The 23,657-nt window shown below is 33.9% G+C and overlaps 2 protein-coding genes and 1 long non-coding RNA gene across 4 annotated transcripts; 2 read left to right on the forward strand and 1 right to left on the reverse strand.

Annotated features, from left to right (window-relative positions):
• The first annotated feature begins 3,224 nt into the window (after positions 1 to 3,224).
• On the forward strand, positions 3,225 to 4,557 carry LOC129924534 (uncharacterized). The gene is made up of 2 exons (XR_008776489.1): positions 3,225 to 3,347; positions 4,458 to 4,557. It is a non-coding gene; the product is annotated as an uncharacterized LOC129924534 (long non-coding RNA).
• A 3,044-nt stretch (positions 4,558 to 7,601) lies between these two features.
• On the forward strand, positions 7,602 to 12,516 carry LOC129924286 (uncharacterized; the record flags this gene model as incomplete). Its single annotated transcript, XM_056018528.1, has 3 exons — positions 7,602 to 8,402; positions 10,550 to 10,592; positions 10,734 to 12,516. Coding segments are annotated over 3 exons (1,260 nt in total), but the record flags the coding sequence as incomplete, so codon positions are not given.
• A 105-nt stretch (positions 12,517 to 12,621) lies between these two features.
• Positions 12,622 to 20,837, reverse strand: LOC129924532 (uncharacterized). 2 transcript variants are annotated; one of them, XM_056019738.1, is made up of 7 exons: positions 20,701 to 20,837; positions 20,061 to 20,159; positions 19,140 to 19,257; positions 18,308 to 18,400; positions 16,499 to 17,238; positions 14,918 to 14,951; positions 12,622 to 13,544 (listed from the first exon to the last, which is right to left on the reverse strand). In XM_056019738.1, the coding sequence occupies exons 2-7, from the start codon at positions 20,157 to 20,159 to the stop codon at positions 13,147 to 13,149; spliced, it is 1,482 nt and encodes a 493-aa protein (XP_055875713.1). In that variant the 5' UTR covers positions 20,701 to 20,837; the 3' UTR covers positions 12,622 to 13,146. The 2 variants fall into 2 exon arrangements, with proteins under 2 accessions (XP_055875713.1, XP_055875721.1); XM_056019746.1 differs by lacking the exon at positions 20,061 to 20,159 and having other exon boundaries at positions 20,701 to 20,795.
• Between the last annotated feature and the right edge of the window lie 2,820 nt (positions 20,838 to 23,657).

Here is a 23,657-nt window from a genome sequence, read left to right on the forward strand (position 1 = left end):
CAAATATTTCCAAGCAAAATTGCATTCATCTACAATGAATCAATATTTCAAGAACATAAATCAACAACAAAGATAAATTGCGTTTTCGTCATTACAAAGCTTATTTGTTTGTGGTAAATTGTTTTACATGTTTCGGATGTTCCTTCAGAGTTGAAGATAGTTTACTTCCTAGTCCAAACCTCCCGCAATACGACGGGGGATAGGAGCGGGCAGGGTTTGAACCCGAGACCATCGATAAATCCGAACGACAGTCCAGCGCGCAAACCGCACGAGTAGGCAGCCAACTCATTCTGTCTGTTATAAATTGTGTACACATTATTTCTCTCACTTTCCGCTCTAGGATTAAGTTGAATCATTGCTCAATTATTCATTGCCCCTTACAAAACATGATTCAATCGAAAAATTGACCAATTATTTTAACCATTAATCGCAACTAATTCATTTTTATTTTACATGGAAATATAGTAAAACACGCTAAAGGGAGATGATCAATTAGTGGTAATAAATTAATTTTGTTAGCGCCCCCCAAAAGTGGAATAGACGCTATTAGTTTTGTGTGGTCTGTCTGTCCCTTCGTCCCATTTAGATCTCGTAAACTTGAAAAGATAGTGAAAATCCGACATTATAATATTTTAGACCATTCAAAGTTCTGATGCAACGGCAACCTTTTTTTTTTCTGAAAGCGAAAAATCTAATTTTTTTTAAATCAAGCAGTTTTTTCATAGAAATACACCTCTTTTACAACTATTCACTATTAATAGTAACAAACACGGAAGGCTATTTAGTAAGGCACTATGCCATATTTTAAACACATTTCTTCAAACGGTTTTAGATTAAAAAAATAATTTTACAATTGCAATGCAAAGTTAAGTAAGTTCTGTCATACCAGCTTCTACATTTGCAAAAAAAAACTTTTTTTTTTAAAGAGAAAAACATATCCAGTATGCATATAAGTGGAACATAATTTTGAACAATAATTAATAAGTCGTTTTTTCATATTATCGCGTGAATTGTGGTACTTCACCATGATCACCGAACACTCTATTTTTTTTTTTTTATTTTTTTTTTACGAATTTTTTTCCTCAGGCTTTGCATAAGAGAATGACCCTTTACTAAACAATTAGATCAATTAGATAATCATTATATGAAATCAGTTAGCCCAGGTTCAAATCTAACTTTACCTTCACTTTCACATATTCTTTGGTCTGCTGGGCCGTTGGGGCACCACTCAAGATCTGTCAACCTTCTTTCTCCATTTTTCTCTGTTATTTGCCTTTGAAAGAATTTCATTCTGATATTATTTCTGAAAATATTGAAAGTCGCCTTTTTACCTACTTGTGTGGACCACTTTCAGGGCCGATTTTGAGTTTGTGTTTCCACAGAAACTGTCTATGTAACCTTGTTTTACATGGAACTATAGAAATATATTGGACTATTGCGATATATCAGTAATTTTGCGGTTTTTCCCTTAGATAAGCTGTTGTTGTTTTTTTTTTTTCAAAGTTTTTCTTTTTATTTTACTTGTTCATCAACACAATCAACACATTGGAAATTTAACCTTTCAGCTGTAATGGCTTGGCACAAAATACTACTTCAAATCATGGGTCATTTTTACACAGTACTTACATAGATTTAGCAAATTACTAGATTTTGTATAAAATATTTGAAGAAAACACAAAATAAGTAGGAGAACATTTATTGACCGCTGATTAGTCATTATTTGTCTCATGGGGAAAAAAAGGAACAATTTCTACAATAAAACGACGAAGACATCATCAACTAACAATGGAACAGCTCTTATTCTCTAAGAGAATTAAAATACCATCCCATTATACTCCACACAAAGGTTACAAAGTACATTGAGGTTGACACTGGCTTGTCAAAATGTACTTGCTTTGCACAAACAATGTGTTAAAAATGTGTCTAGTTGTGTCGCAATAAAAAAATAAAATAAAAAATTAATTTAATGTATAATGTTGAAAATATACTTATTGTTCGTTTTTCTTTTATATTTTATTTTTTTAAGATTATTTGTCCTTTTTTTTAAAGTCACAAACCATATTTTTTAAACATTTATATGACACTTTATCATTACCTTATATAATCATATATCCGGTGTCGTTCAGACAACAATGTGTTCAATCTTCGACGTCTGCTATGGCATACAAAAACAAAGGAGATGGTTATACGGAGCTTCTCTATGCCGATGATTGCGCCCTGCTAGCTGGCAATGAATATGATCTCCAGAACTCGGTTAACGAATTAGCATACACTGCCGCCTCTTTTGATTTATCTATAAACCTCGGGAAAACAGAAGTCATGTTCCAGAAGTCACCCAATAATACATACTCAGCTCCAAGGATCAATGTAAACGGACAGCCCCTTAACGTGGTAGACCACTTCACATATCAAGGTAGTATAGTAGGCCTATCAAATGACGCCTCGCTTTCAAGGGAAGTTGATAATTGTCTGACCAGGGCCAATAGCGATTTTGGACGCCTTCAGAAGAGAGTTTTCGGAACAAATCGCTCCGCCTGCCTACAAAAATCAATGTCTACCAGGCGGTGGTTCTCTCAATCCTTCTATATGGCTCTGAGACATGGACACTATACAGAAAACAACTAAGACTTCTTGAGCTCTTCCTCCATCATGATACGGTGGCAAGACCACACTACAAACAGCGATGTCCTTGCGAACGCCGGTATGGACAGTATAGAAGGACTTCTTATGGTCCGGCAGTTACGCTGTGTAGGGCACGTACCCCGAATGAGACGAATGGGAGACGAACGTATTCCAAAGGCAGTCTTTAATGGTGAGCTAAAAGACAAGCCTTATATATAATCATGCATTGAAGTATCAGTTTTGGGATTCGAAGACAATGTATCACATAGCTTGCAATGTGTAATTGCTTTAAAACAGTGTATTAGTATGAAAACATAACATTCTGCAAATTAAGTTTAAAAAAAAACCACAAGAGTTTGCTTTCAGAAGACTAAAAGTAGCCATTAAACTTATTTTTAGCTTTCTAAAATTAAGGATAATTTTGGATTTTTAAAAACGTTTTAATAGTGTTAGATCTAAAAGTCACAGTCGAACAGGTAGACAGAGAGATAGACCATATAAACTAACATCGGATTTTCCCTTTCGTATAAAATGTCTGGGTAAACCCACTAAATTGTCACACTTTCGATTTGTCTTCTTATCTTTAGATCTTTAATTTGATTTCAAGTGTTGCATAAATTATAACTTAAACTACTTGATAAGACTCAAAAGTAAAATAAAGCAATAATATCTTTGAAGTTTAAGTTGTTTTTGATTTAACGAATTATCAAAGAACAAAGGGCAAGGTATGTATACTATACATTTAATGCAGATATAGTTCTAGGATCTGAGTCTGCTTAGTAGCTTACAAGGGAACTAGAAGATTGACAAAAAAAAAAGCAATATAAAAGTTACTGGTTATGGTACCAGTTATTCTCTTTCGCCCCTTTCCCTATCAGTGATAACAATTCCTACGGACCCAATATCTGAGCCACTCGTCAAGGCCTAGAGTTGGACTGATTGTCTGGATCGAGGTTTAAACCGCCCCCCCCCATATCGGGAGGGGTGTGTGTGGATTTTGTGACTGTTGTTTTTCTTTCTTTTTTTTTATTGGAGGGTAGATAGTAGGGTTAAAACATCATTTGCCCCAGCGTTATCTAGAGGGTTTAGAAGCTGAAAGCCCCCTCTTCAACAAAGTAAAACAACACAAAAACTGAAGCCAAGTAAGTCAACAAATTTCATGAGCGTAGCCATGGGGAGAGAGGTTGAGTTTAAGCCCTCACGCCAACAAAAGGTAAAGGAAAACTACAGTCTTTACATTTCAAAAATATGAGTCTATCCCCCCCCCCGCCTCCTACTTACTTTCTTTTCCAATAATAAAATTAGGGTTACTAGTCACCAACTTGCATAATCGTAGTCAAGAAGAGTTTAGACGTCTAAATCCTCATTCGTATAGAAAAAAGATCGTAGACAGGTCAGGCAGGAAAACAAATAACTTGGCATAATCTTTATTATCCATTAAGAAATTTGTCTTACAATTTGTGAATTACACCAAGCAAAACATTATAACTATAGAAGACAAAAATATACATTTACATCAGACTCATAATTTATATGTGAAAAGTTTATATATAGTTTTTATATAAGTTTGGGTGTGTCTGTGTGTGTGTGTGTGTTGGTTTGTCTGTGTCCGTGTGTGCAATGGAAAAAAAAATATCCCCCAAACCTCCCTCCGAAAAAAGTATCCTGGCTACGCCCATGATTTCTGTCTCCATTTCTGGCAATGACAACTTTATGGAACATATATAAATCCTAATAAATAAATATACTTGATAAGTTTTTCTATATTTTGCCTGTTATAGTTTAATTTCAAGAGGAATTACTTGCTAATATTTTTGTTTTATTATTAATTCTAGATGAAAACTACCAAGCAAATTAAAGCCATAACATCACAACTAGAGGTTTTAGAAGAATTAAAAGAACAGTTTGAATGTCTAATTGCAGATATTGATACGGTATAGTGTAGTCAGTGAAGTCCCTTTTTAGTTGTCTGAAAATATTTAACTCTAAAGACATTTTAGAAATGGAATTTAACAATGAATTTTAAATTATTTTATATTAAGTATTTGTTTGCTTTAGATTAAAAGGTAACTTTGCCTGGTCAATATTAACTTGTACTTTAAATAAATTAGTTCATCGGTAAATCTAACTTTTTTACATCAGTAACCGGTGTTCTGTTAATTAAGACCGGCGAAAAATGAATACAACAAATAGTTAGCTATGTTGAACATCCATTGCTCTGATGTTGTTTTCCTAAAAATCGTCGTTTCCTGACGACATAAGGCTACAATATCAGAATGTAAATTTACTTGAACTTATTCATTTGTTTAAATTTGGAAGCTCGTTTGTTTTTTAAGCCATAAGTTCCATTTTTTAACCGTAGTGATTGACGTATTTTAATCAGAATTTATTTGCCGCACGTTTTATAAGTTATTATAAGGTTCTCAATCCCTGAAACGAATGATCTAAAGGAACATTTGCGATATCAGATACCTTACTCAATATCGTACTTAATAACTTACTCAGTATTGTACCTAATACCTTACTCAATACGATAATTAACACCGTATTTAATACCTTACTAAATACCTTACTAAATATCGTATTTAATACCTTGCTTAATACCTTAATATCACACTTAATACCTTACTCAATACCGTACTTAATACCGTGCATAATAACTTACCTTATACCCGCTGATTAGTTCCCAGGCTTTACAATGTTTATTATGGCCGTAACAGCGCTTCCTTTATTGTATCTGTAACAGTGGACGTAGCCGCCGGTGTGGTTAATATTCTAGTTACATACAATAAATACATTGATGTTTTAATGCAGCATTATAATGTCATACATATTCTCATATTTATAACGTTTTCAAGGTAACTACTAAAGGAAAATCATGGATTGATGATTCTGACAGCCAACATTTTTTAGACATGAATTTTTTTCTCACCAATGAGACATCCAGGTGTTTACAGCGATGTCGTGAACTAACAAGTATGTGTTTTTTTCTTTGTAGTTAAGCCACTGATAGATGAAATAAATTAGAAGATTAATGATTAATAGCATAAATTAGTTTTCAGTAACTTGTAAAAATCCAATGGTTTATTTGGATTCAACTGAGACATGTCATAGTTTTTGGTTGGGCTAGCTGTTATACCTGTTAGTAAATTTCCTCTGTTGTTTTTTAAACATTTTATTAATTATCTATTTAAATGCAGATGATGTTTTTGACCAGCGTTCTGATACAGCGGAAAATTCTAATCAAGCAGAAAGCACAACTGCGAAAACATATCATTTCAAATCTAAAGGTAGGGCTACTCGTTTGGTTAAAAGTTTCCATTTCAGAACTTGCGATCTATAGGGCAGATGATGTTAAGGTCATGCCTCTTTTGGTCAACGAGTTGGGTGGAATCCGGAGCCCTAAATATCCAGAAATTAAGAATTCCTGTCTTCTCCAGTAACATATATATGTATTAGTATCTTTAGGGCGCCCCTGTGTCTAGCCATCTTTGGCCAAAGAAACGTGACTTTAGCTGGTGAAAAGAAAAGGTGGCTGGTCGTTATGCGGGCGACACGACACCCTGCTTATTAACCATTGACCAAAGAATCAAGATGACCTTAACATCATTTGCCCTATAGAACGCAAGGTCTGAAATGGAAACGTTAGACGTTGCTTTTTAGATTCTAAATGTACTTTCAAAACTATCACTATTTACCGCTCTCCGATGTCTCCAATGTAATGAGAAGTAAATTTAAAATGGAGAAAGATCCAGTCCCCTTTGAATCGTTACCATTCAATCGCTTCCCAGAAAACAGGATCGATAGTTAAATCTAGTTACAGTTGTTATGTTTATTCTCTAGCATGAATTTGTTATAATTATTTAAAGAAAGACTTTTTTTTTTTTGAAAGATTAGAACTCGTTGTAAAAATAGCTTTGCGCCTATAACTCACTTTCAATTAAGCCATAAACTGCTTAAAATACACAATTAAGAGTAAACAGCTCTAGTTCATTTTTCCTCATCAACTTTTTTTTTTCCAAGAAGTTTGCAAGATTAAAAATATTTTGGGAATTAAACGAATATTGAGGGGCGATCGCCCCTAACGCCCCCCCCCTCCCTGGGTCCGCCAGTGGTGGTCTGTTAGTACTACTTCAAGGGAAGGATTTAACCTGCAGACGGTAATTGAGGCGTCATTTTTCTAATTCAATGTTACTTCTAGTGTGTCCCCAGTGGAGCTGTCATTGAAAATTCCGAATTTAAGTTCTCCAGTGCACTATTTCTTTAAGTAGCACTTCAAACAAAACGACCAGTGTCCATCGTGTATAGGCCTATAGCACGGTACATGCATCAGTTTGCCAAGAAATAAAATAAGCAAATGATAACGATGAATTTAATTATGAATCCGAAAACATGTGTATTCCACAATATATATCTAGTTTAGCATGTAGGCCTACTTAGAATTTATGTATCCACTCTAAAGGTAACTATTCTTTTTATTTATAAATGTATTTGTGTGTGTGTATGTTATGTAAATTCTACCAGTACGGAGATGACGATATTTAACTATTATTTAAAACACTCAATTTCAACATAAATATGGATTTTACGAGATACTTGTTAAACATATCACCCTAACATACAAATATAAATATACAACGTAATAAAATACCTCTGGATACATAAGTTAAGCACCATTCTTATTCTATCCATTAGTACATGGGGTCCTTCTAGCCTAGTGCCATTAGAGCATGGAAAGTGTAGCCAAAATCAGTCAGTAAATTTGGCAGATTTTAGTCTCTAATTAAGGCTAGATTAACACGTCGATACTAGTAGGACCGTGGTTGTAATATTTAAAAGTTAGTAGTATATGAAATAAGAGAAGTCCGCGTTCTACTTTAACAAAGATGTATCATTCAATTTTGTTATTTTTTGTTTAGATGACAAAAGGTTTCAAAGTTTATGCGACAAGGTTGCTAAAATTGATTCAACAATCCTAAAACATTCAAAAAAAAATTAAAAAGCTGGAACAAAAATCATTTGAGCAAGAAACAAAAATTGATTCGACATTGGAGCAAGTACAAGAAAACGAAACACAAAATGATTCCAAATTTGAAGAGCTCATTAACGAATTACAAGAAGCCAGCGAGTTTCTAACAAATTTACAAAACCAGAATAAAAAGTTGTCTGAGAAAGTACAGGAGAACAATGAACAGATGAGAGAACTGCTCAGTATAACCGAAACTTATGGACATCTTCCACAAGAACTGGCAAACCAGAAAGAACGCTTGGAGTCTTTCCAACAAGTGAATGAATCTGAATATAAAGGTCTTGTGATCAAAATGGAAGAGTTTATTCAAGGACATTCAGCCACTAGTAACCAACTGAACACAAACTATGAACATTTGTTAAACTTAGCTGAAGCCAACAAGACGGATCTAAGCCAGTTAAAAACGTGTATTTCTAATGACGCTCTTTCAAATATCAAAGAAATGTGTACAGATCGTGACGAGCATGTAAAACGTATTGGAAGAAGGCTCAGAGAAACAAGTGACAGAAACAGAAAGAAAAATGTGAACCTTAACACTAAAATCCAACCCAATACAGAAACAACTTCTCGCTTACAGGTTAAATTCAAATCTTTGCAGAAAAAAGTAACTGGCAACTTCAACACTACTAAACTGTTAATCAGACCATTAAAGTCAAGTATCTTAGAAATCGCAGATCAGTTTTCTACCTATAAATCTCATACCCAAGAGTTAGAATTAATGAAAAGCAAAATGACAACTGCTGAAGGCGAGGTAATTTCTTATGTTTTTTTTTTTTAAATAAGAATAAGCAGAAAAAAAATTATGACACTATGAATTTAAGTATTTAGGATAAAAATGACTTACTTTCTCTCATTATGCAATGCGTTCGGTACTTTGGAAAGCCACGGGTGATCAGGAGCGGCCCTATGGGGTGGCAAGGGAGGGCCCCGCGTTCGTAGATTTCCTTGTCACCTTCAGCTTCGCAATCACGATCAGTTCTTATTAACTAACACTTGTTACTTAATAATTTTGGAAGCCTTTTCGGCATTTACATGATACTAATTACCACGCAAGCTCTTAACATGATTTTTTTGGTTTCTATACCGTTAAGTTTCGGTCGATTCTACGAGGCTATCATTGTTAATCAGTTGGCATCAATAAAAACAAGTAGCGGGAAGCGACCAATTAACATTGTTTATTTCGCAACTAAACGACATTAAATCGGATTTCAATAGGAAAACGCATAGTGATTAAGTTTGAACCAGTTGCTGAATTATAGATATTTCTACATCGAGACAGACGGTACGTGCTGGTACGAACTTCGCCGAATACAAAAGAAACGAAGCTGCGTCAGCCAAGAGAAAGAAAAAGAAATCTGCCCTGTCAGCTAGCCCTAAGAGAGATGAATATAGATGCACGAACTGTGGCAAACTCTGCCGCTCCAGAATTGGCTTGATCAGTCACTCCAGATTCTGCTCCATCTCAAGACGAAACCAAAGCCAGTGACTCATCTTGGCGCATCCATTGTCTTCTGAGAGAGGAGGAGTCATATATAAATGAAATAGCCAAAGGTCATTTATATTGTTGTAACATAAATACAACTTTTGAAAAATTGATTTTTTAAATAAATATTAATATTTCTTGACTTTACAGGGTGAAACGTTCCTAGACCTCACGCGAAATTAAAATTTCCGCGGTATTTAATTTCATATACGTACACTAGTTTTGGGTACGAAACATATCAGAAGACATCCCCGAACACATTAATCTCATAACTAGAATTTTCACATTCTCTTAATAACCTTTATATGTCAAATGTTTTTGACGTCACGACCTATCACAGGGCAACGAGCTATTGGTCTACCCAAGGTTGTGACGTCACAGGTCAGTGTTGAGGCCTACCATAACAATTGGCCTCGACTGAACCAGTGAATGTGCTGTTCGGTTATTGGCACGGCCTATCTGTTTCCTCTTTTGAACATGTCTATGATGGCGCCATGAAGAGATCGAGGAAATGATTCCAAGTACATTCATCTCTTTGTTACCATGTAGAAAATGATGCGATTTTCACCCTAGCCATATTCAGAAAGGCGACCAGCACTACCTCGGTCATGGGTGTGAGTGACCACAGCCAATCATGATTTAAAAGCAAATTTTTAAGGGAAATAAGATTATGATGATTAATAAGCATGTACTTCGTATCTTCTGTTGTTGTTTTTTTTGGTGGTGAACATAACTAAAACCTGCTTTTTACCTGCTTTGTTTACCAAATTGCGGACCCTGACGGGCCGGTTCGCCTATAAGTTTGTATGAAAACACATACTCTCTTGTGATTTAATAATAATGATACAGAATGATCAAAATCCCCATGTGTAGTCTTCTAACAACAATTTATTAATGCAGCCAATGGAAATAATAGGCTGCCATGCATTAGAAAAATTGTCATCAGGTACTTCTAAAGACTTGTTTACATAATTAGGTTAAGTTCCACTTTGATTAATTCATTCAACTCTCTTTTCATTCAACTCTCTTCTCATTCAACTCTCTTCGACCTCCCTCTTGGTCTCTATTCTGTCACCCCACATGAGCAGATTAAATATTGCACTCTATACAGAAGAAATGAAGATATCAAAAGTTTGTGTATAGAAACAATAATCATATATAGTCGTCAATAAAAGAATTTTACTATTTCCAAGTCTCTGATGTCTAATGTAATCAGAAATTAATATAAAATGGTACCTTATTGATTGTTACCACTCAACCGCCCTCCTCCCAGAAAAAACATGATTTTTTAAAACACGATAGCCAAAGTTAAAAACAGTTATTATGCGATTCCGCAGAGTGTTTATTCTCGATAAACTCAATGATAATTTCTCATGCATTTATTTATTTTTACATATATATTTTTTATTTTTTAGATTTTAAAGTTATCAAATGACCATTCAAAGCTGCTTAATAAAAGTAAGTTTGTAGGCTGTGTTTGATTACTAAATCGATTTAAAACTATTGATAAATGAAATATGCTACTAAAACGTTCATTCTACAGCAGTATTAAAATGTAAACACAAATCAAATCTATTTCTAAACGTGATGAATTTGCAGGTCCCAGAGATGTCATGGCAGCCTGCAGACTACAAATAAACGATTCTAAAGTGATGAATTTTAAGAAAGAAACCATACTTACGTGTTTCAACTCATGTCTTCTCAACATCGGAAACTGTTACAACAGAAACACAGGAATATTCACAGCCCCCTGCAACGGATTATATCTGTGTAGTTTAATGCTGGAAAGTGAAAATTTCGTGGCCGAAAAATTTCTGATTTATGACCGTAAAAGTGATGTTGAGTCAAAAAGAGGCACAACTCATACAAACAAAACTAATGCCGTAGCCTGTCTTGTTACTGTACTACTCTTGAATCAAGGGGACGAAATTTATATCAAACCAGCTAACGATATAGCTAAGATAAAACTAAGCAGCTCTTCATATTTTTTATGCGTTTTATTACAGCAGAACTAGTTTTCAAAATTCTCTTTACAATCTTCGAGTAACATTCTGGGCACGAAGATCTCGATAACGTATCCAGTTGATATACATTGTTAAGAAAAGAGTTACTATCTCGGAAAACATTAGTTTGACCGTTATAATTTTTCAAAGTTTTAGAAGAAATAAATTTAAATTTGACTAGAGACTAGAGAACTAGAACATATTTATATTGAATGGAATGTACGTGTTGGGGTTATTTCCGCATGAATATGTTATTCAGTCAAGAGTTTAACACATTAATGTTCAGGTACATTTTACGCATGATCATCTAGATCTAGAAATCTAGTTCATCTAACGACCTATCTTAAGAATATTATAGAGTTTAGTAGATTTATACATTAGCTCAACCAGGATCCCATCTCGGGGAGGGCATGTTAATAAAATCATTAATATTAATAGATAAACGTCAAGGCCGACTTACATAACAAACACAAAGTTTATTTAACCATATTAGATAATGAACAATATAAACTTGCAAATCCGCTAAGGGAACTAGCTCTTATATAACATCACATCACCTATCAACATTCCTCTTTCTATACGACAATAAACATAATACATCTGAACATATATTCTGTAATAATATTACATATCTGACACTTAATTTAAACAACAACAAAAAAAAAAAAAAAAAGCTTACAAAGCTGTATCAGTTCGGATCAGCCGTATAATTAAATTAGTAATAGCTCTAAACAAAGAACAATAGATCTGTGCGGTTAGAAATGTTTCAATTGTTTCTGTTTAGCGCTATTTCATCCTTTTATATTTGTCAATCACTATGATCCTATCACTTATCTGGACCAGTTGGAAAAATGGGGGGGGGGGGGGGTGTAAGAACGGGATATCTTCTTATCTTATATATTACAGACGTTACTTCAAAAAAAAAATATAATTACGTCCTATGCATTTCATGTGTCAATCTTGTCTTGCATGCCAAGTCGTTGGTTTTTCTGGCTGATTCAGGCAACCCATTCCATTCTTTAATGGCACTAAGAGAGAAGAAGCACCTGTACGAATTTGTATGGAAGAATAAATGTGACTCTATCTTTGTGTCTTTCTGAGTATTTTATTAGATTTTGTTTTTCTATTTGTAAATAATGGTTTTCGGTTTTATGTATTATAGCTGCTTTACTATTTATTCTTCTGTCCTGAAGTGTCTATATGTTTATTTATTTTACTAATAGTGTTACTCTAATCAAATTGAAATATTCGTTTGTTATTAATCTCACTGCTCTACTTTGTATTTGTTCTAGTTTCTTTATGTTCTCTAAAGTTGAGGGATCCCAAACAAAGGATGCCCATTATAATATTGGCCTGAATATAGTTAAATAGCATTTTAATTTTATGTTTTTGTTTGATTTTCAAAAGTTTCTTTAAATATACCCTAATGTTTTGCTTGATTTTTAAATAATCTCATCAATATGGGGATTCCATAAAAACATTTCTTTTATTATTACACCTATATATTTTGAGATATCTGGGTGAATTGTTCCGTAATCTGTTGTTTTTCTTTTAAAGCATTTTAACAAGGGGTGCGATCTTCATTCAAACTCATGACTTACGCCTCCTCAAGCTCACATACGAACCACTCTGCTAATGAGCTATTCACCTTATTCACCATTATATATATTATATATGCAATATATTTCCCTTGTTCGAGATACCAAACAAAATAACTAATAATACAATTAACAAGAAAAACGTTTATAATATTTTAAGAAAAAAATTATAATGGTAAAAATATAATGTTCCCAGTGTGACAACGAGTTAGTAATTCTTTTCCCGCCGATACACATCAACTGTGAAATCTCTATGAAAATCGCTAGAGTCGTTTTCGAGACTCTTGTCCAGATTTTTCTTACCAGAAAGTTCCAGGTTCCATGAAGGTATAAGTAGAATAGACGTATTGTTAAAAGTTTCCCAAAAAAAAAATATGCCGTAATTAAAATCTATTAAATAAAGTTTCAATCTTAAAAAGTCTTTAGTAACGCGCATGAGAAATATGATTGAACGCAGACATTTACTTTGAAATAATTTTCAAATGGTCTAATGTATATCTCATCATCTTTGCATAACGTTAAAGCGAAAACTACAGTCGTACTGTCATTAATTTTCTTCAAGTAAGTAAAGCAGAGTTCCTCTTCATTCTTAGATTTCACAAAAATTTTGAATTCCATCTCTTCGTGGCTATCAATGTCCAACATCAAGCTAAACAAATACAAGCCACTGCATGGCACTGTAAATGTTCCAGTGACTACATTAAAATGGTTTCCGTCATTGCCAGCGTCAAAGCAGGTAAAATTCCTTTCAGCTCTTAAATTCAGAGTACGTTCATTGGCGACGAATACATAAAAGCTGACATGCTGATCTGTTTAATAAAAAAACATAAAATTAGATGAATTTTGCGAAAATTACAGTCTAACAAGTAAACGTCATAAAAACTAAATTTATTATCTTCCTAACTGGCAACACAGTAAAAACTCTAGATATAGTTATCCTTAAATTTAACTTGGCTTGAGTTTTTTTTTTATTAGGACAGGTAATAAGCGGGTATTCTGCCACTCGACTCAAATGTTTTTTTCGTATTTAGTTAGAATAATTAAATAAATAGATGCACCTAAACATTGTACCGCACCGTCTTATGTAGAAATTGTTAGCTAGACTTTTTATAGAAGACATTGATTATGGAGAGCTCACCGACTGACGTATGCGGGGTTACGCTTGCCCTAAGCCGTCATGACGCAGCCTGTTTTGGTGCGAACAGTTATAGCGCGAGCCGTTTCAACTCGGTTGCTTTTTGCGCGATAGTTATCTGACGCTAAATTATCAAACATATAACTTTTAAAACATTGGAGGGTTTTTTTGTTCACTAAATATTTTTTAATGAATAATTTTAACTAGTTCAAGAACGTATGTTGTGAACTCCGGATCACAGCCTTGTCGTGTGAAATGTAATCGGGACATGTCTTATCGATAACTTCACACCCTACCAGCCATAGTCCCCCGCAATCCTGTGGGAGGTTTGTCTAAGACAGAGGTTTTCAAACTTTTTTACCAGAGGACCTCTTTAAAAAAAAAAGAAAAAGCTACATAATATATAAATTAGGTCGTCAATAAAAATAGTATGTAATCGACAAAAAAAAATGAGATAAAATGGCTTTTAGCGAAGAAGTTAATTTAATTGTGTACAATTTTCATATTTCTGCGGACCCCTTAAGTACGCCGCACGAACCTCTGGGAGTCCTTGGACCATAGCTTAAGAGCCACTGATCTAAGATGTAGTCATCCTAAATTTTAAGGGAACACTCGAAACAAGTAAAAATGCCAACTATGATAGGTCAAATTCCTACCAAAGACAATGATATCGACATGCTTACCCCTTGCCCATAAATTATAGATGAGGTGTGAGAAACGCACAGCATGATATTCATCGGTTGCTTTTTTTTTTTTGGTTAATCCGAGGTACTATAAATTAAATAACTCATTTTATGTGAAAAAAAAAAAAAAGCTCAAATCCTGGTGAAGACTAGAAGTCTTTGATATTCGTGATCTTTACGGCTCCTCTGAGTCCACCTAACTCTAATGAGTACCTGACAATAGTTGGGGAAAAGTAAAGGCGGTTTGTCATTGTGCAGGGCATGTGTGACACCCTCGTTAACCGTGGGCCAAGAAACAGGTGAGCTTTACAACTTCCGTAATTCTCCTCCGAAAGAGGACGTTTACCATTTTTAAATTACTTACTCATTTCAGCAATGGCTTCTGAGAGTTTATTAATCTGAAATGAAACAAAACAATGTTCATCTTGACTAAGATAGAAACCATAAAGTTAAGCAGTATAAATAATCTTTGAGCAAGCGGAATATTTACAAATAAAAATAAAAAAAAAACTTATATAGCGTGAAGGGAGCACAGTGTTCAATTCTCTTCTCTTATCTTATACAATACAGACGTTGCTTCAAAAAAGAGGAAAATTACGTCTTACGCGTCATGCATCTAGTCATGCATGTTAACCAAAGAGTTAAATTCTGCCAAGTCACTGGTTTTCCTGGCTAGCTCAGGCAACCCATTCCATGCTCTAATAGCACTAGGGAAGAAGGAGCTATTGTACAAATTTGTCCTAGCATATGGAACGAGGAATGTGCCTTTATCTTTGCGTCTTTCTGAGTATTTTATTAAATTTGTTTTTATAATTGATGATTATGGTTCAGTGTTTTATGTATAATTGCTACTTTACTTTTGAGCCTTCTGTCCTGAAGGCTTTCTAAATTTAGTGATTTTACTAAAGGTGTTACTCTAGTCAAATGTGAATATTCGTTAGTTATGAATCTCACTGCTCTATTTTTTTTACTAACTTTTTATTTTATATTTAAACTAGCTTATTTGATTTTATTTTAAAGGAAATTGAATTGTCTGCAAAATTGTAATAAATAAAATAAATTATTTGAGAAAATATTTATTTTAATAAGGTTAATTGAGAACGGAAAAACACAAATTCATTTAAAAATCGATATGCTGAAAGATAAACCCTACCGTATAGAATTAAACCCATAAATATTGGAAAATCATTATCCAAAACACTAAAAAAATGCACTTTAATTTGTGTGCACGTAATCAAACTTATTTCTGAAAAAAGACTCTTTCTTGTTGGTCCTTACAAGTCATGAAGATGAAATTGAATTTCAGACTTGTATTAGATGACCATGTATGAGTCATGTAAATAGATTGGATTTAAGTTTATAGTTATAAGAAAGAATAAGAGATCTACTAGTGAATTGTTCTTGAGACGTTACAGAAAACAAAATGATCTGCGAGAATGGACCAACGAGAAAGGAGACAATAAAAACTTATAGTTAAATGCAGTTTGCGTGGCGAGATGTTGTGCTAAGTGTGTCAAGATGTTGAACTACGTGCGGTGAGATGTATGTGAGTTGTGTGTGTGTTATTGTCAAACAAGAGTTTGACGTTTCTTCTCTTACAAATGAAATATAAGTATTTTCTGCTTGTTCTGTGTTGTAAGGTGGGGAGTGTCTATTGTAGACAAGAGTTTGACGTTTCTTCTCTTACAAATGAAATATAAGTATTTTCTGCTTGTATTTTCTATTGTAAACAAGAGTTTGACGTTTCTTCTCTTACAAATGAAATATAAGTATTTTCTGCTTGTTCTGTGTTGTAAGGTGGGGAGTGTCTATTGTAGAAAACAGACATTTGTTCTTAAGTTTATTATTAACTTATAAACATTATGTATTTCTATTGCTGTTGTTGTTTTTTTGGTTCATGTTTATAGACAAAGTTATTAATTAATTGCATCTGATCCAAACATACCTTTTCGTCATAGCCTTTATCTACTATATCTTTCTCATCCATAGACGTTTTCAATGTTGTGGCTGATACTGAACTACCAGTTACTTCTTTTCCAGAAGGAATAAAACACATATTTTCAATACTGGAGATCTTCTGTAATTCTGGTGCTTGGCATACCAATGAACTAAATTCCTCGTGATCTAAAAAGTCATCTTTATTTTTAGTATAATCTATCTGGCTTGTAGTATTGTCTTCCCAATGCTTGCAATTTTCTGTCGTAATTTGAGTAGACTTTCCTTGACTATTTAACATATTCTTTTCCTCCAAAGAGATGCACAAGTCAGATATTATCTTACCATTTTCATTCACTTGACTCGATAATGTATCATAAAGAGATTTTATATTGCTTAAGCTTTCAGTGTTTTTCGAGATTTCTAATTTCAGTTCATGAAATTCAACAAGCGTATTCGGTTCATGACTACCAGTTAAGACCCTTTCATTTATTTGTTGAGACAATGATTCAGTTTCTTTTTGTAGATGAGACATAAAACTGCTGGCAGCGTGAAGCTCTTCTATTATTTTTTCATATTTCTTGGCGTTTGAGTTCTCAGTTTCCTCTTGTGCCTTTGAAATACTTTCCTTTGTGTTTCTTTCATGTTCTTTAAACTTTTGATTCAAAGATTTCATTCTTTTTAGATTTTCTGTAAGCGAAGTTTCCATGCTCTCAATCCTAAGCAACAGCTTAATTAATTTTTGGTCATCTGCAATAAAAAAAAATTTATTGTGTATATAATTTGATTAATACCTAATATCATGAGTTAAACATTTAATGGACTAGTGTGTAGACATAAAATTGTTGTTTTTTTTAACAAATAGTATACGTTTAATAAACAAAACTTTGCTGAACTTGTGTATTTTCACGATTTTATCTCCTCCTTGTTTGTATTTCTATTGTTAAATTCAATTTACATTTTCTGAGAATTTAAATACAGTAATAGACAAAAACCAGTAAGTGATATGGAGAAAGGTTAGGCGTTACATAGATACTTTAAAAAAACGTAAGAAAATACAGAATGGACGAGATTTTGAAATAAAGAAATAGACTGTAAAAGATTTTATATTGAAATATGATTGTTGTCAACTAAGTGTAGCTGACTGGTCGTGCGGTATGGGCGCTGGACAGTCGTTCGGAATTCTCGATGGTCACGGGTTCAAACCCTGCCCACCGCCATCCCCGTTGTCCTGCGTGTGGTTTGAACTACACGCGAAAGAGATCTGTAATTTGATTGTATAGTGTTAAAAATTTAAGAGTTATCCTTCTTTTTGTTTTGCTTTATTGTGTACACCAGAAGCCATATATTTGCATCTCCAATATAAATAACTACAACTCCACAAATCCTTTAACTTTATATACATTTTTTATTTGAGATACAGTGATTTTCTATTCAGTTTTGTTCAATAATTGATATTCAATAAATCGATAAAACTTTTAGAATGTGGGGTTAAGTTTGGGATAATGAAGATTTACTGGGTGGCTGCCTGGTCGTGCGGTATAGGCGCTGGACTGTCATTCGGAATTCATAATGGTCATGGGTTCATATCCTGCCAACTGCCAGCCCTCGTAGTCGTAAGGGAGGTTTCGACTAGAGGTAAATTATCTTCAACTTTAATGGAAATACATCGAACATTTTACAAACATTTACAAAAAAAATATCCCCATAAAAAATTATTATATTTTGTCATTTCATTTTCTTCAAGAGATATTCTGTTTTACAAGACGCTTTAAATTAATGTAAAATAAAAACATAAAAATTATATAATTAAAAAAACCTTGAGAAGTAAAATCAGGAACTGTTACTGGAGTATTTTCTTTCACATTTGGTACGGTCATGCCAGCTGATTGACAGGCGTCTTCACTTCCATCTTTGTAAAACAAATATATTTCAACTAATATAGACGAAACTTTCAAAATAGAGAAAACTAAATCTTTTCTAAATAATTATAAGAGATTTTTAAAAATCCTTTAAAATACTTTTTGAACCAAAATAATTTAAAACTAAAACTTTTTATCCACCGGGATTTTACTCAGAATGTGAAAGTAAAATCGTAGTTAAAAAAAATATTTAAAAAATTCTATGAAATAACTTAGCTGGACTTATACTTTAATATGTTTTATACATTAAACTACATATTAAAAATGATAATATACATCTTCAAACAATTCTGAGCTTTCTTTTCTTTCAACCGAAGCCAAGTAAATAATAACTGTCATTGTTATGGGTTCTGTTATATCGATATTGATCAAATCGTGTCTTGTCAATACATTTTTAATAAACCCTCAAAGTTAGCCACTTTTCTAGATTTCATTCTATGTCAATCATAAAACATATAATTTCATTTGTAATTAATTTTTTTTTGTAAATGTTAAAAGAAAAACAAATTAAATAAAAATTTATCTCTCAATGAAAAACTTAGAAATCCATTAATCACATTGTAGTTTGTTTTGTATAGCATTCTCTTTAGCTTTAACTATGCAGATAAACTGTTTAGTAAAGATATACGATCTTGAATGAAAAGCATCTTCTATTTGTTATACTGCAAAACTCTAAAAAAAAAAAAAAAAATCTTTCGAAATCCCACTACATCAAATTTCTACACTTACTTGAAATAGACGAACATTTGCTAATGCATTCCGCTGTTTGAATGGCCAGAAACTGATAAATGTCAGTGAATGTTTGGTTGTCTGATTCTCCTATCCATGATTCTCCTACTTTGATGACCTGAAATTCGACCAGTGTTTCGATGTTACTAACTTATCGTATACAATAATAATAAAAAGAATTGCAATAGCTCTGCTGTATTAAAAATACAATGTATTCAAATCTTAAAGAAAAAAACATACATATTTGTTTTCTGGATAGTTTGACCCGAACCTTACCCCAGAGAATTTAAATGCCAAAGGTGGTTTTAAAGAGCAGTCCGGGATCGCTGTTTGTTTGTGGACATTTGAAAATTGAATGGATTGCCCAAATCAGCCCTGAGAACCAACGAATAAGCAGAAACAAAGCCACTGACTTTGCAAGACTGAATCGACTATCTTGAGAAGAAGGCGTGCTCCATATTGCTTGCCTTCTTTTTTTTTTTGGAACGTAACAAAACGTTAGACCCACCTCCCTACTTTGTAACAAATCGTAACAAATGTGTATACTCAGCCTCCCCCGTTCCATACTTTGATGAAGGAACACTTGCATTAATTTTTCCTAGTGCATATCTCAGGTTTTAACATTTGCATTAGAACGCCTAATACTATGCTAATACTAATCATGGTATTTAATTGTTCTGTGCGTCCATGATGTCTGTATATCAAGTAAACTATTTGGGGCATTAGCATATTTTAATGACTTTAAGAAATATATGGTGTATTTATTTTTCTGTACAAGCATTATAACAAAGTCACATAGCTTTTAATTTTCTTAAACGAATTGTTTAATACTGCCTTCCAAGTTTTGTTCTTATTAAAAAACACACCTACATAGAATAAAAGTGTTGTTTTTTTTTTTGTATTTTTTAAACATTATCTTACATGTACTATGTTCCCGAGAAGACCCTCAATCTGGACTTTAAAGTCTTCTAGAACTTCTAACTGTCCTCTTACTGCTTTCACTTGTTTAGCAGGTCTCATCTAGATAGTGGATGAAGCAAAAGTGTACAAAAGACTGTTTAGAATTATAATTATTCTTTGTATGGAAAGTGTGTACATTAACAGAAAAGGAACTAATCTACATCAGTTGGCTATATCAGCTCATTTAACATTTGAACCCATTTTCATTGTTAATCACGGTTATCTGCTCTTTGTTTATTGTCTATATTTTACAAGCAGTACACACCGGCTAACCCCTGGCTTTATATTGTTTATTATGACGAACTCCCCCCCCTCCCCCCTTTTTTAATAAATGGGTTACATTTTGAAGATTAACCTAACATACTTTTTTAACCTATGAATTAGTGCATTTGTTACACAAGAAGTTACAAAGAGAAAAGATCGTCTCTTGAGACGTAAAATGCCACATATATATGCCTACGTGTGTGTTGATAATAAGGCTATGATGTACAGGTTTACATTAGTTCTGAACTCTTCCTCGTCTAGACAGACCAGAATATCTACCAGTATATTGTTTTGCTATCATTAATAAAAAAAAAAGAAACATATAAATAGAACAAACCTTTAATTTATAAAAGCAACTGTATTTATTTCATTACACCTTACAACGCTATTCCATATTGAGATGAAAGTATATAGTTTCGGGAATTCCATTTCAACTAAAAATAAGTTGGTTGATACTGTGTTCCCAGCCAAGCTCTCAAAACTATTTCAATGGACCTCATTCACCAATCGTAAACAAACAACATTTAGTCACGTGATGTTATTGATTAAACAACGAAAAAAAACAAACTGTCACGTGACAACCATCATGAATTAAACATGAGATCGTAAATTATATAGAAGAGATAGAGCACCACGTGGCTAAATGTTGTTTGCTTACGGTTGGCGAATGAGGTCCATTGCCATTTCTTTATTATTGCAAGTACTATCATCCCTTTATGACATATGCATAGACTGAACTGCTGGATAACTTTCCTTTTTAAATGCATGCAACCTTCTAGTCATCCTTCCCCACCCCAAAAAATATAACTACAAAATCTCACAACTATCCAGGAAAATAAATAAAGGATTTTATATAGTGATACTTTCATGGTTATAGCATGCTCAGATCGCTTTGGTCCAATCTCATTTGTAGAGGGAGGGAGAGGGTATCTGGGAGACGGTTTTTCCGTCCTGCAATTAAGGCGCTCAGTAAACACAGCTCTGCTCGAGTCGGGTGTCGAACCTCGAGCCCACTTCGTAAGTAGCCAAGCCAAGTTCAAGCGTACTTAGCCTCTCGACCATGCTTCCCACTAAGTACTAGTTTTGTTTTATTTTTACTTTTATAGTTTTTTTACATATACATATATAACAGGTTTAATGACCATTGTGACATAATGGGGAAATAACTATTTTTGATTACTTGTAAAGACAAGAGTGATGCCCCTTACGTAGTTTATATAAGGGCATGTTTAGTTGCCACGTGCTCCTGAGTTACCAGCTTGACCACTGGACCTGTGTTGTAAATTGTATTTTTTCTGTTAGCGGTCGTGTGTCTTGGGGTACTCGGGAGAAAGTGCCCTGCTCTTGAAATCTTTGGGCTGAGTATATTTTTTAATCATTATTGTATTATATGATTAATCAGTAGATATAGCCTCAAATGATTTCCAGGCAGTATATTTTTTCCCTGATGTTCTGCATCCTGGGGTACTCCCAAACGTGACATATTTTTGTAGCCTTGTCTCTGAGGGATTCAACTCTGTATTGAATCATCAGATAGGCTTTACCGAACGGATGTCTATAGGTGGGACTCTATGAAGCTTGTGGGCTCATAGGTTTCACTGAAGCTTATAGTACATCAAGACCCTTTTGGGTTTTTTTTTTTGGCTAAAAGTGTCTGTGTCGGCCTGAAGCCTGCAACCCCGGAGTGGCCAAAAGTGGTCATGTGTTGACCTGAGGCCTGTGACCTTCATTTTTCTACACTGATGTGATTTCCAGAATGTGACAATAGTGTATATATTATATGACTAGGGAGGTGTGCCATACAATTTTTTTTTGAAAGTGTAATCTTTTATTTTGTGTTGAGAAGATCTGTAGGTCGATGGCTATTTATTTACATAGTTGTAACTTATGACTAGAGCGGTGTACCATACTATTTTTGTATGTGTATCTTTTGTTTATTTTGTGTGGAGTAAGCCTATTAGTTGATGGCCATTTATTTACACATTTGTTTGTTTTACATGTTTCGGATGTTCCTTCAGAGTTGAAGATAGTTTACTTCCTAGTACAAACCTCCCGCAGGACGACGGGGGATGGGAGCGGGCAGGGTTTGAACCCTCCACCGTCGATAAATCCGAACGACAGTCCAGCGCGCAAACCGCACGACCAGGCAGCCATTTATTTTACTCATGTAATAATCTTTGTAGATAAGTTTACCAGCGACTTTAAATCTTGTGTTGCATACATTAGTTTAATTGTATACCTAGAGATTATACCTAATAACCTAGGAAATGCAAGTAGGGGCCAATATGCCACTGGACAAACGTGCAAGCACACCTTTAACACTGATCTGTTGACCTAAAATACCTAAATCTAGCTATAATTCTATTTGAATATCTTTAGCTATACCAGCTAATAGGTAATGTGAACTGATCATATAGGTTCATGAATCCTCTTTAGGTCACATGGGGGCTCGTAATTTTTTTATCTGTGTTAAACCCTATAACCCTACTGATGTTATGTATTGCAGTAAACATATTATTCTATTGATTATTGTTTATTTACTGTCAGTTCTCTAGTTTTGCCTATAGTTATTCGATTGATATTGATGTTGTAATCTATAGTTGTGTCTACATTTTGTAGACTTTGTTGTAGACAACTAAGCTTTTCAGTTAACAAGAAAGTACTAGAGACTACCTGAAGGTACTACAGACTACTAGAGGCCAAGAGAGACTTTCAGAGGCTGCAAGAGACTACCTGAGGCCGCAAGAGTTTACAAAAAAGGTGTTACCCACTATCAAACGTTCCCACATCTGCTTGTCTGCCCGTACCTGTTGTATTTGGATGAAAGACATTGTACTTATCAGAATCTTGTTGCACGTGTCACGGTTGTGATGTCAAGAGACCAGATGACCACAAAAAGCACTAAACGAACCAGTCACCAGTCCTGTTGATAAATAAAAAATAAATTAATGATTTCCTAGACATTAATTTTATTCCTGAAATTTGTTTTTTCTTTAGAGTAACGGTTACTGTCAGTAGGTTCTTTAAAAATGTTGAAATTATCATCAATTTCTTTAATAATGAAAAGCTTAATCAGGTATTTATAAAAAATGACAGCAGCTTTGTCAAAGAAAAGAAATGGTGTATACATATGAAATTTCTATGCTATATATATATAGTTCGTCCATCGTGGTTCGATGATGACCACTTTGTCATCCAGGAGGCTGAGGGCTTTGCACTGGGGTTTTATGCCTCCTCATGTGGCTGGTGAGACCTATGTGAGCCCGGAATGTTCGGCTGCACACTGGGCAGGTT

Source organism: Biomphalaria glabrata, chromosome 1 (genome assembly GCF_947242115.1).
Source record: "Biomphalaria glabrata chromosome 1, xgBioGlab47.1, whole genome shotgun sequence".
Classification (NCBI taxonomy): Eukaryota; Metazoa; Mollusca; class Gastropoda; family Planorbidae; genus Biomphalaria; species Biomphalaria glabrata.

Excerpts from the sequence above, each read along its gene's own strand:
- LOC129924532 (XM_056019738.1), bottom strand. The coding sequence starts at position 20,159 with ATGAGACCTGCTAAACAAGTGAAAGCAGTAAGAGGACAGTTAGAAGTT. Across the intron at positions 18,401-19,139 it reads CAAATGTTCGTCTATTTCAA|ATGGAAGTGAAGACGCCTGT; the intron begins GTAAGTGTAGAA and ends TGTTTTACAAAG. Across the intron at positions 14,952-16,498 it reads ATAAAGGCTATGACGAAAAG|ATTAATAAACTCTCAGAAGC; the intron begins GTATGTTTGGAT and ends GTTTCATTTCAG.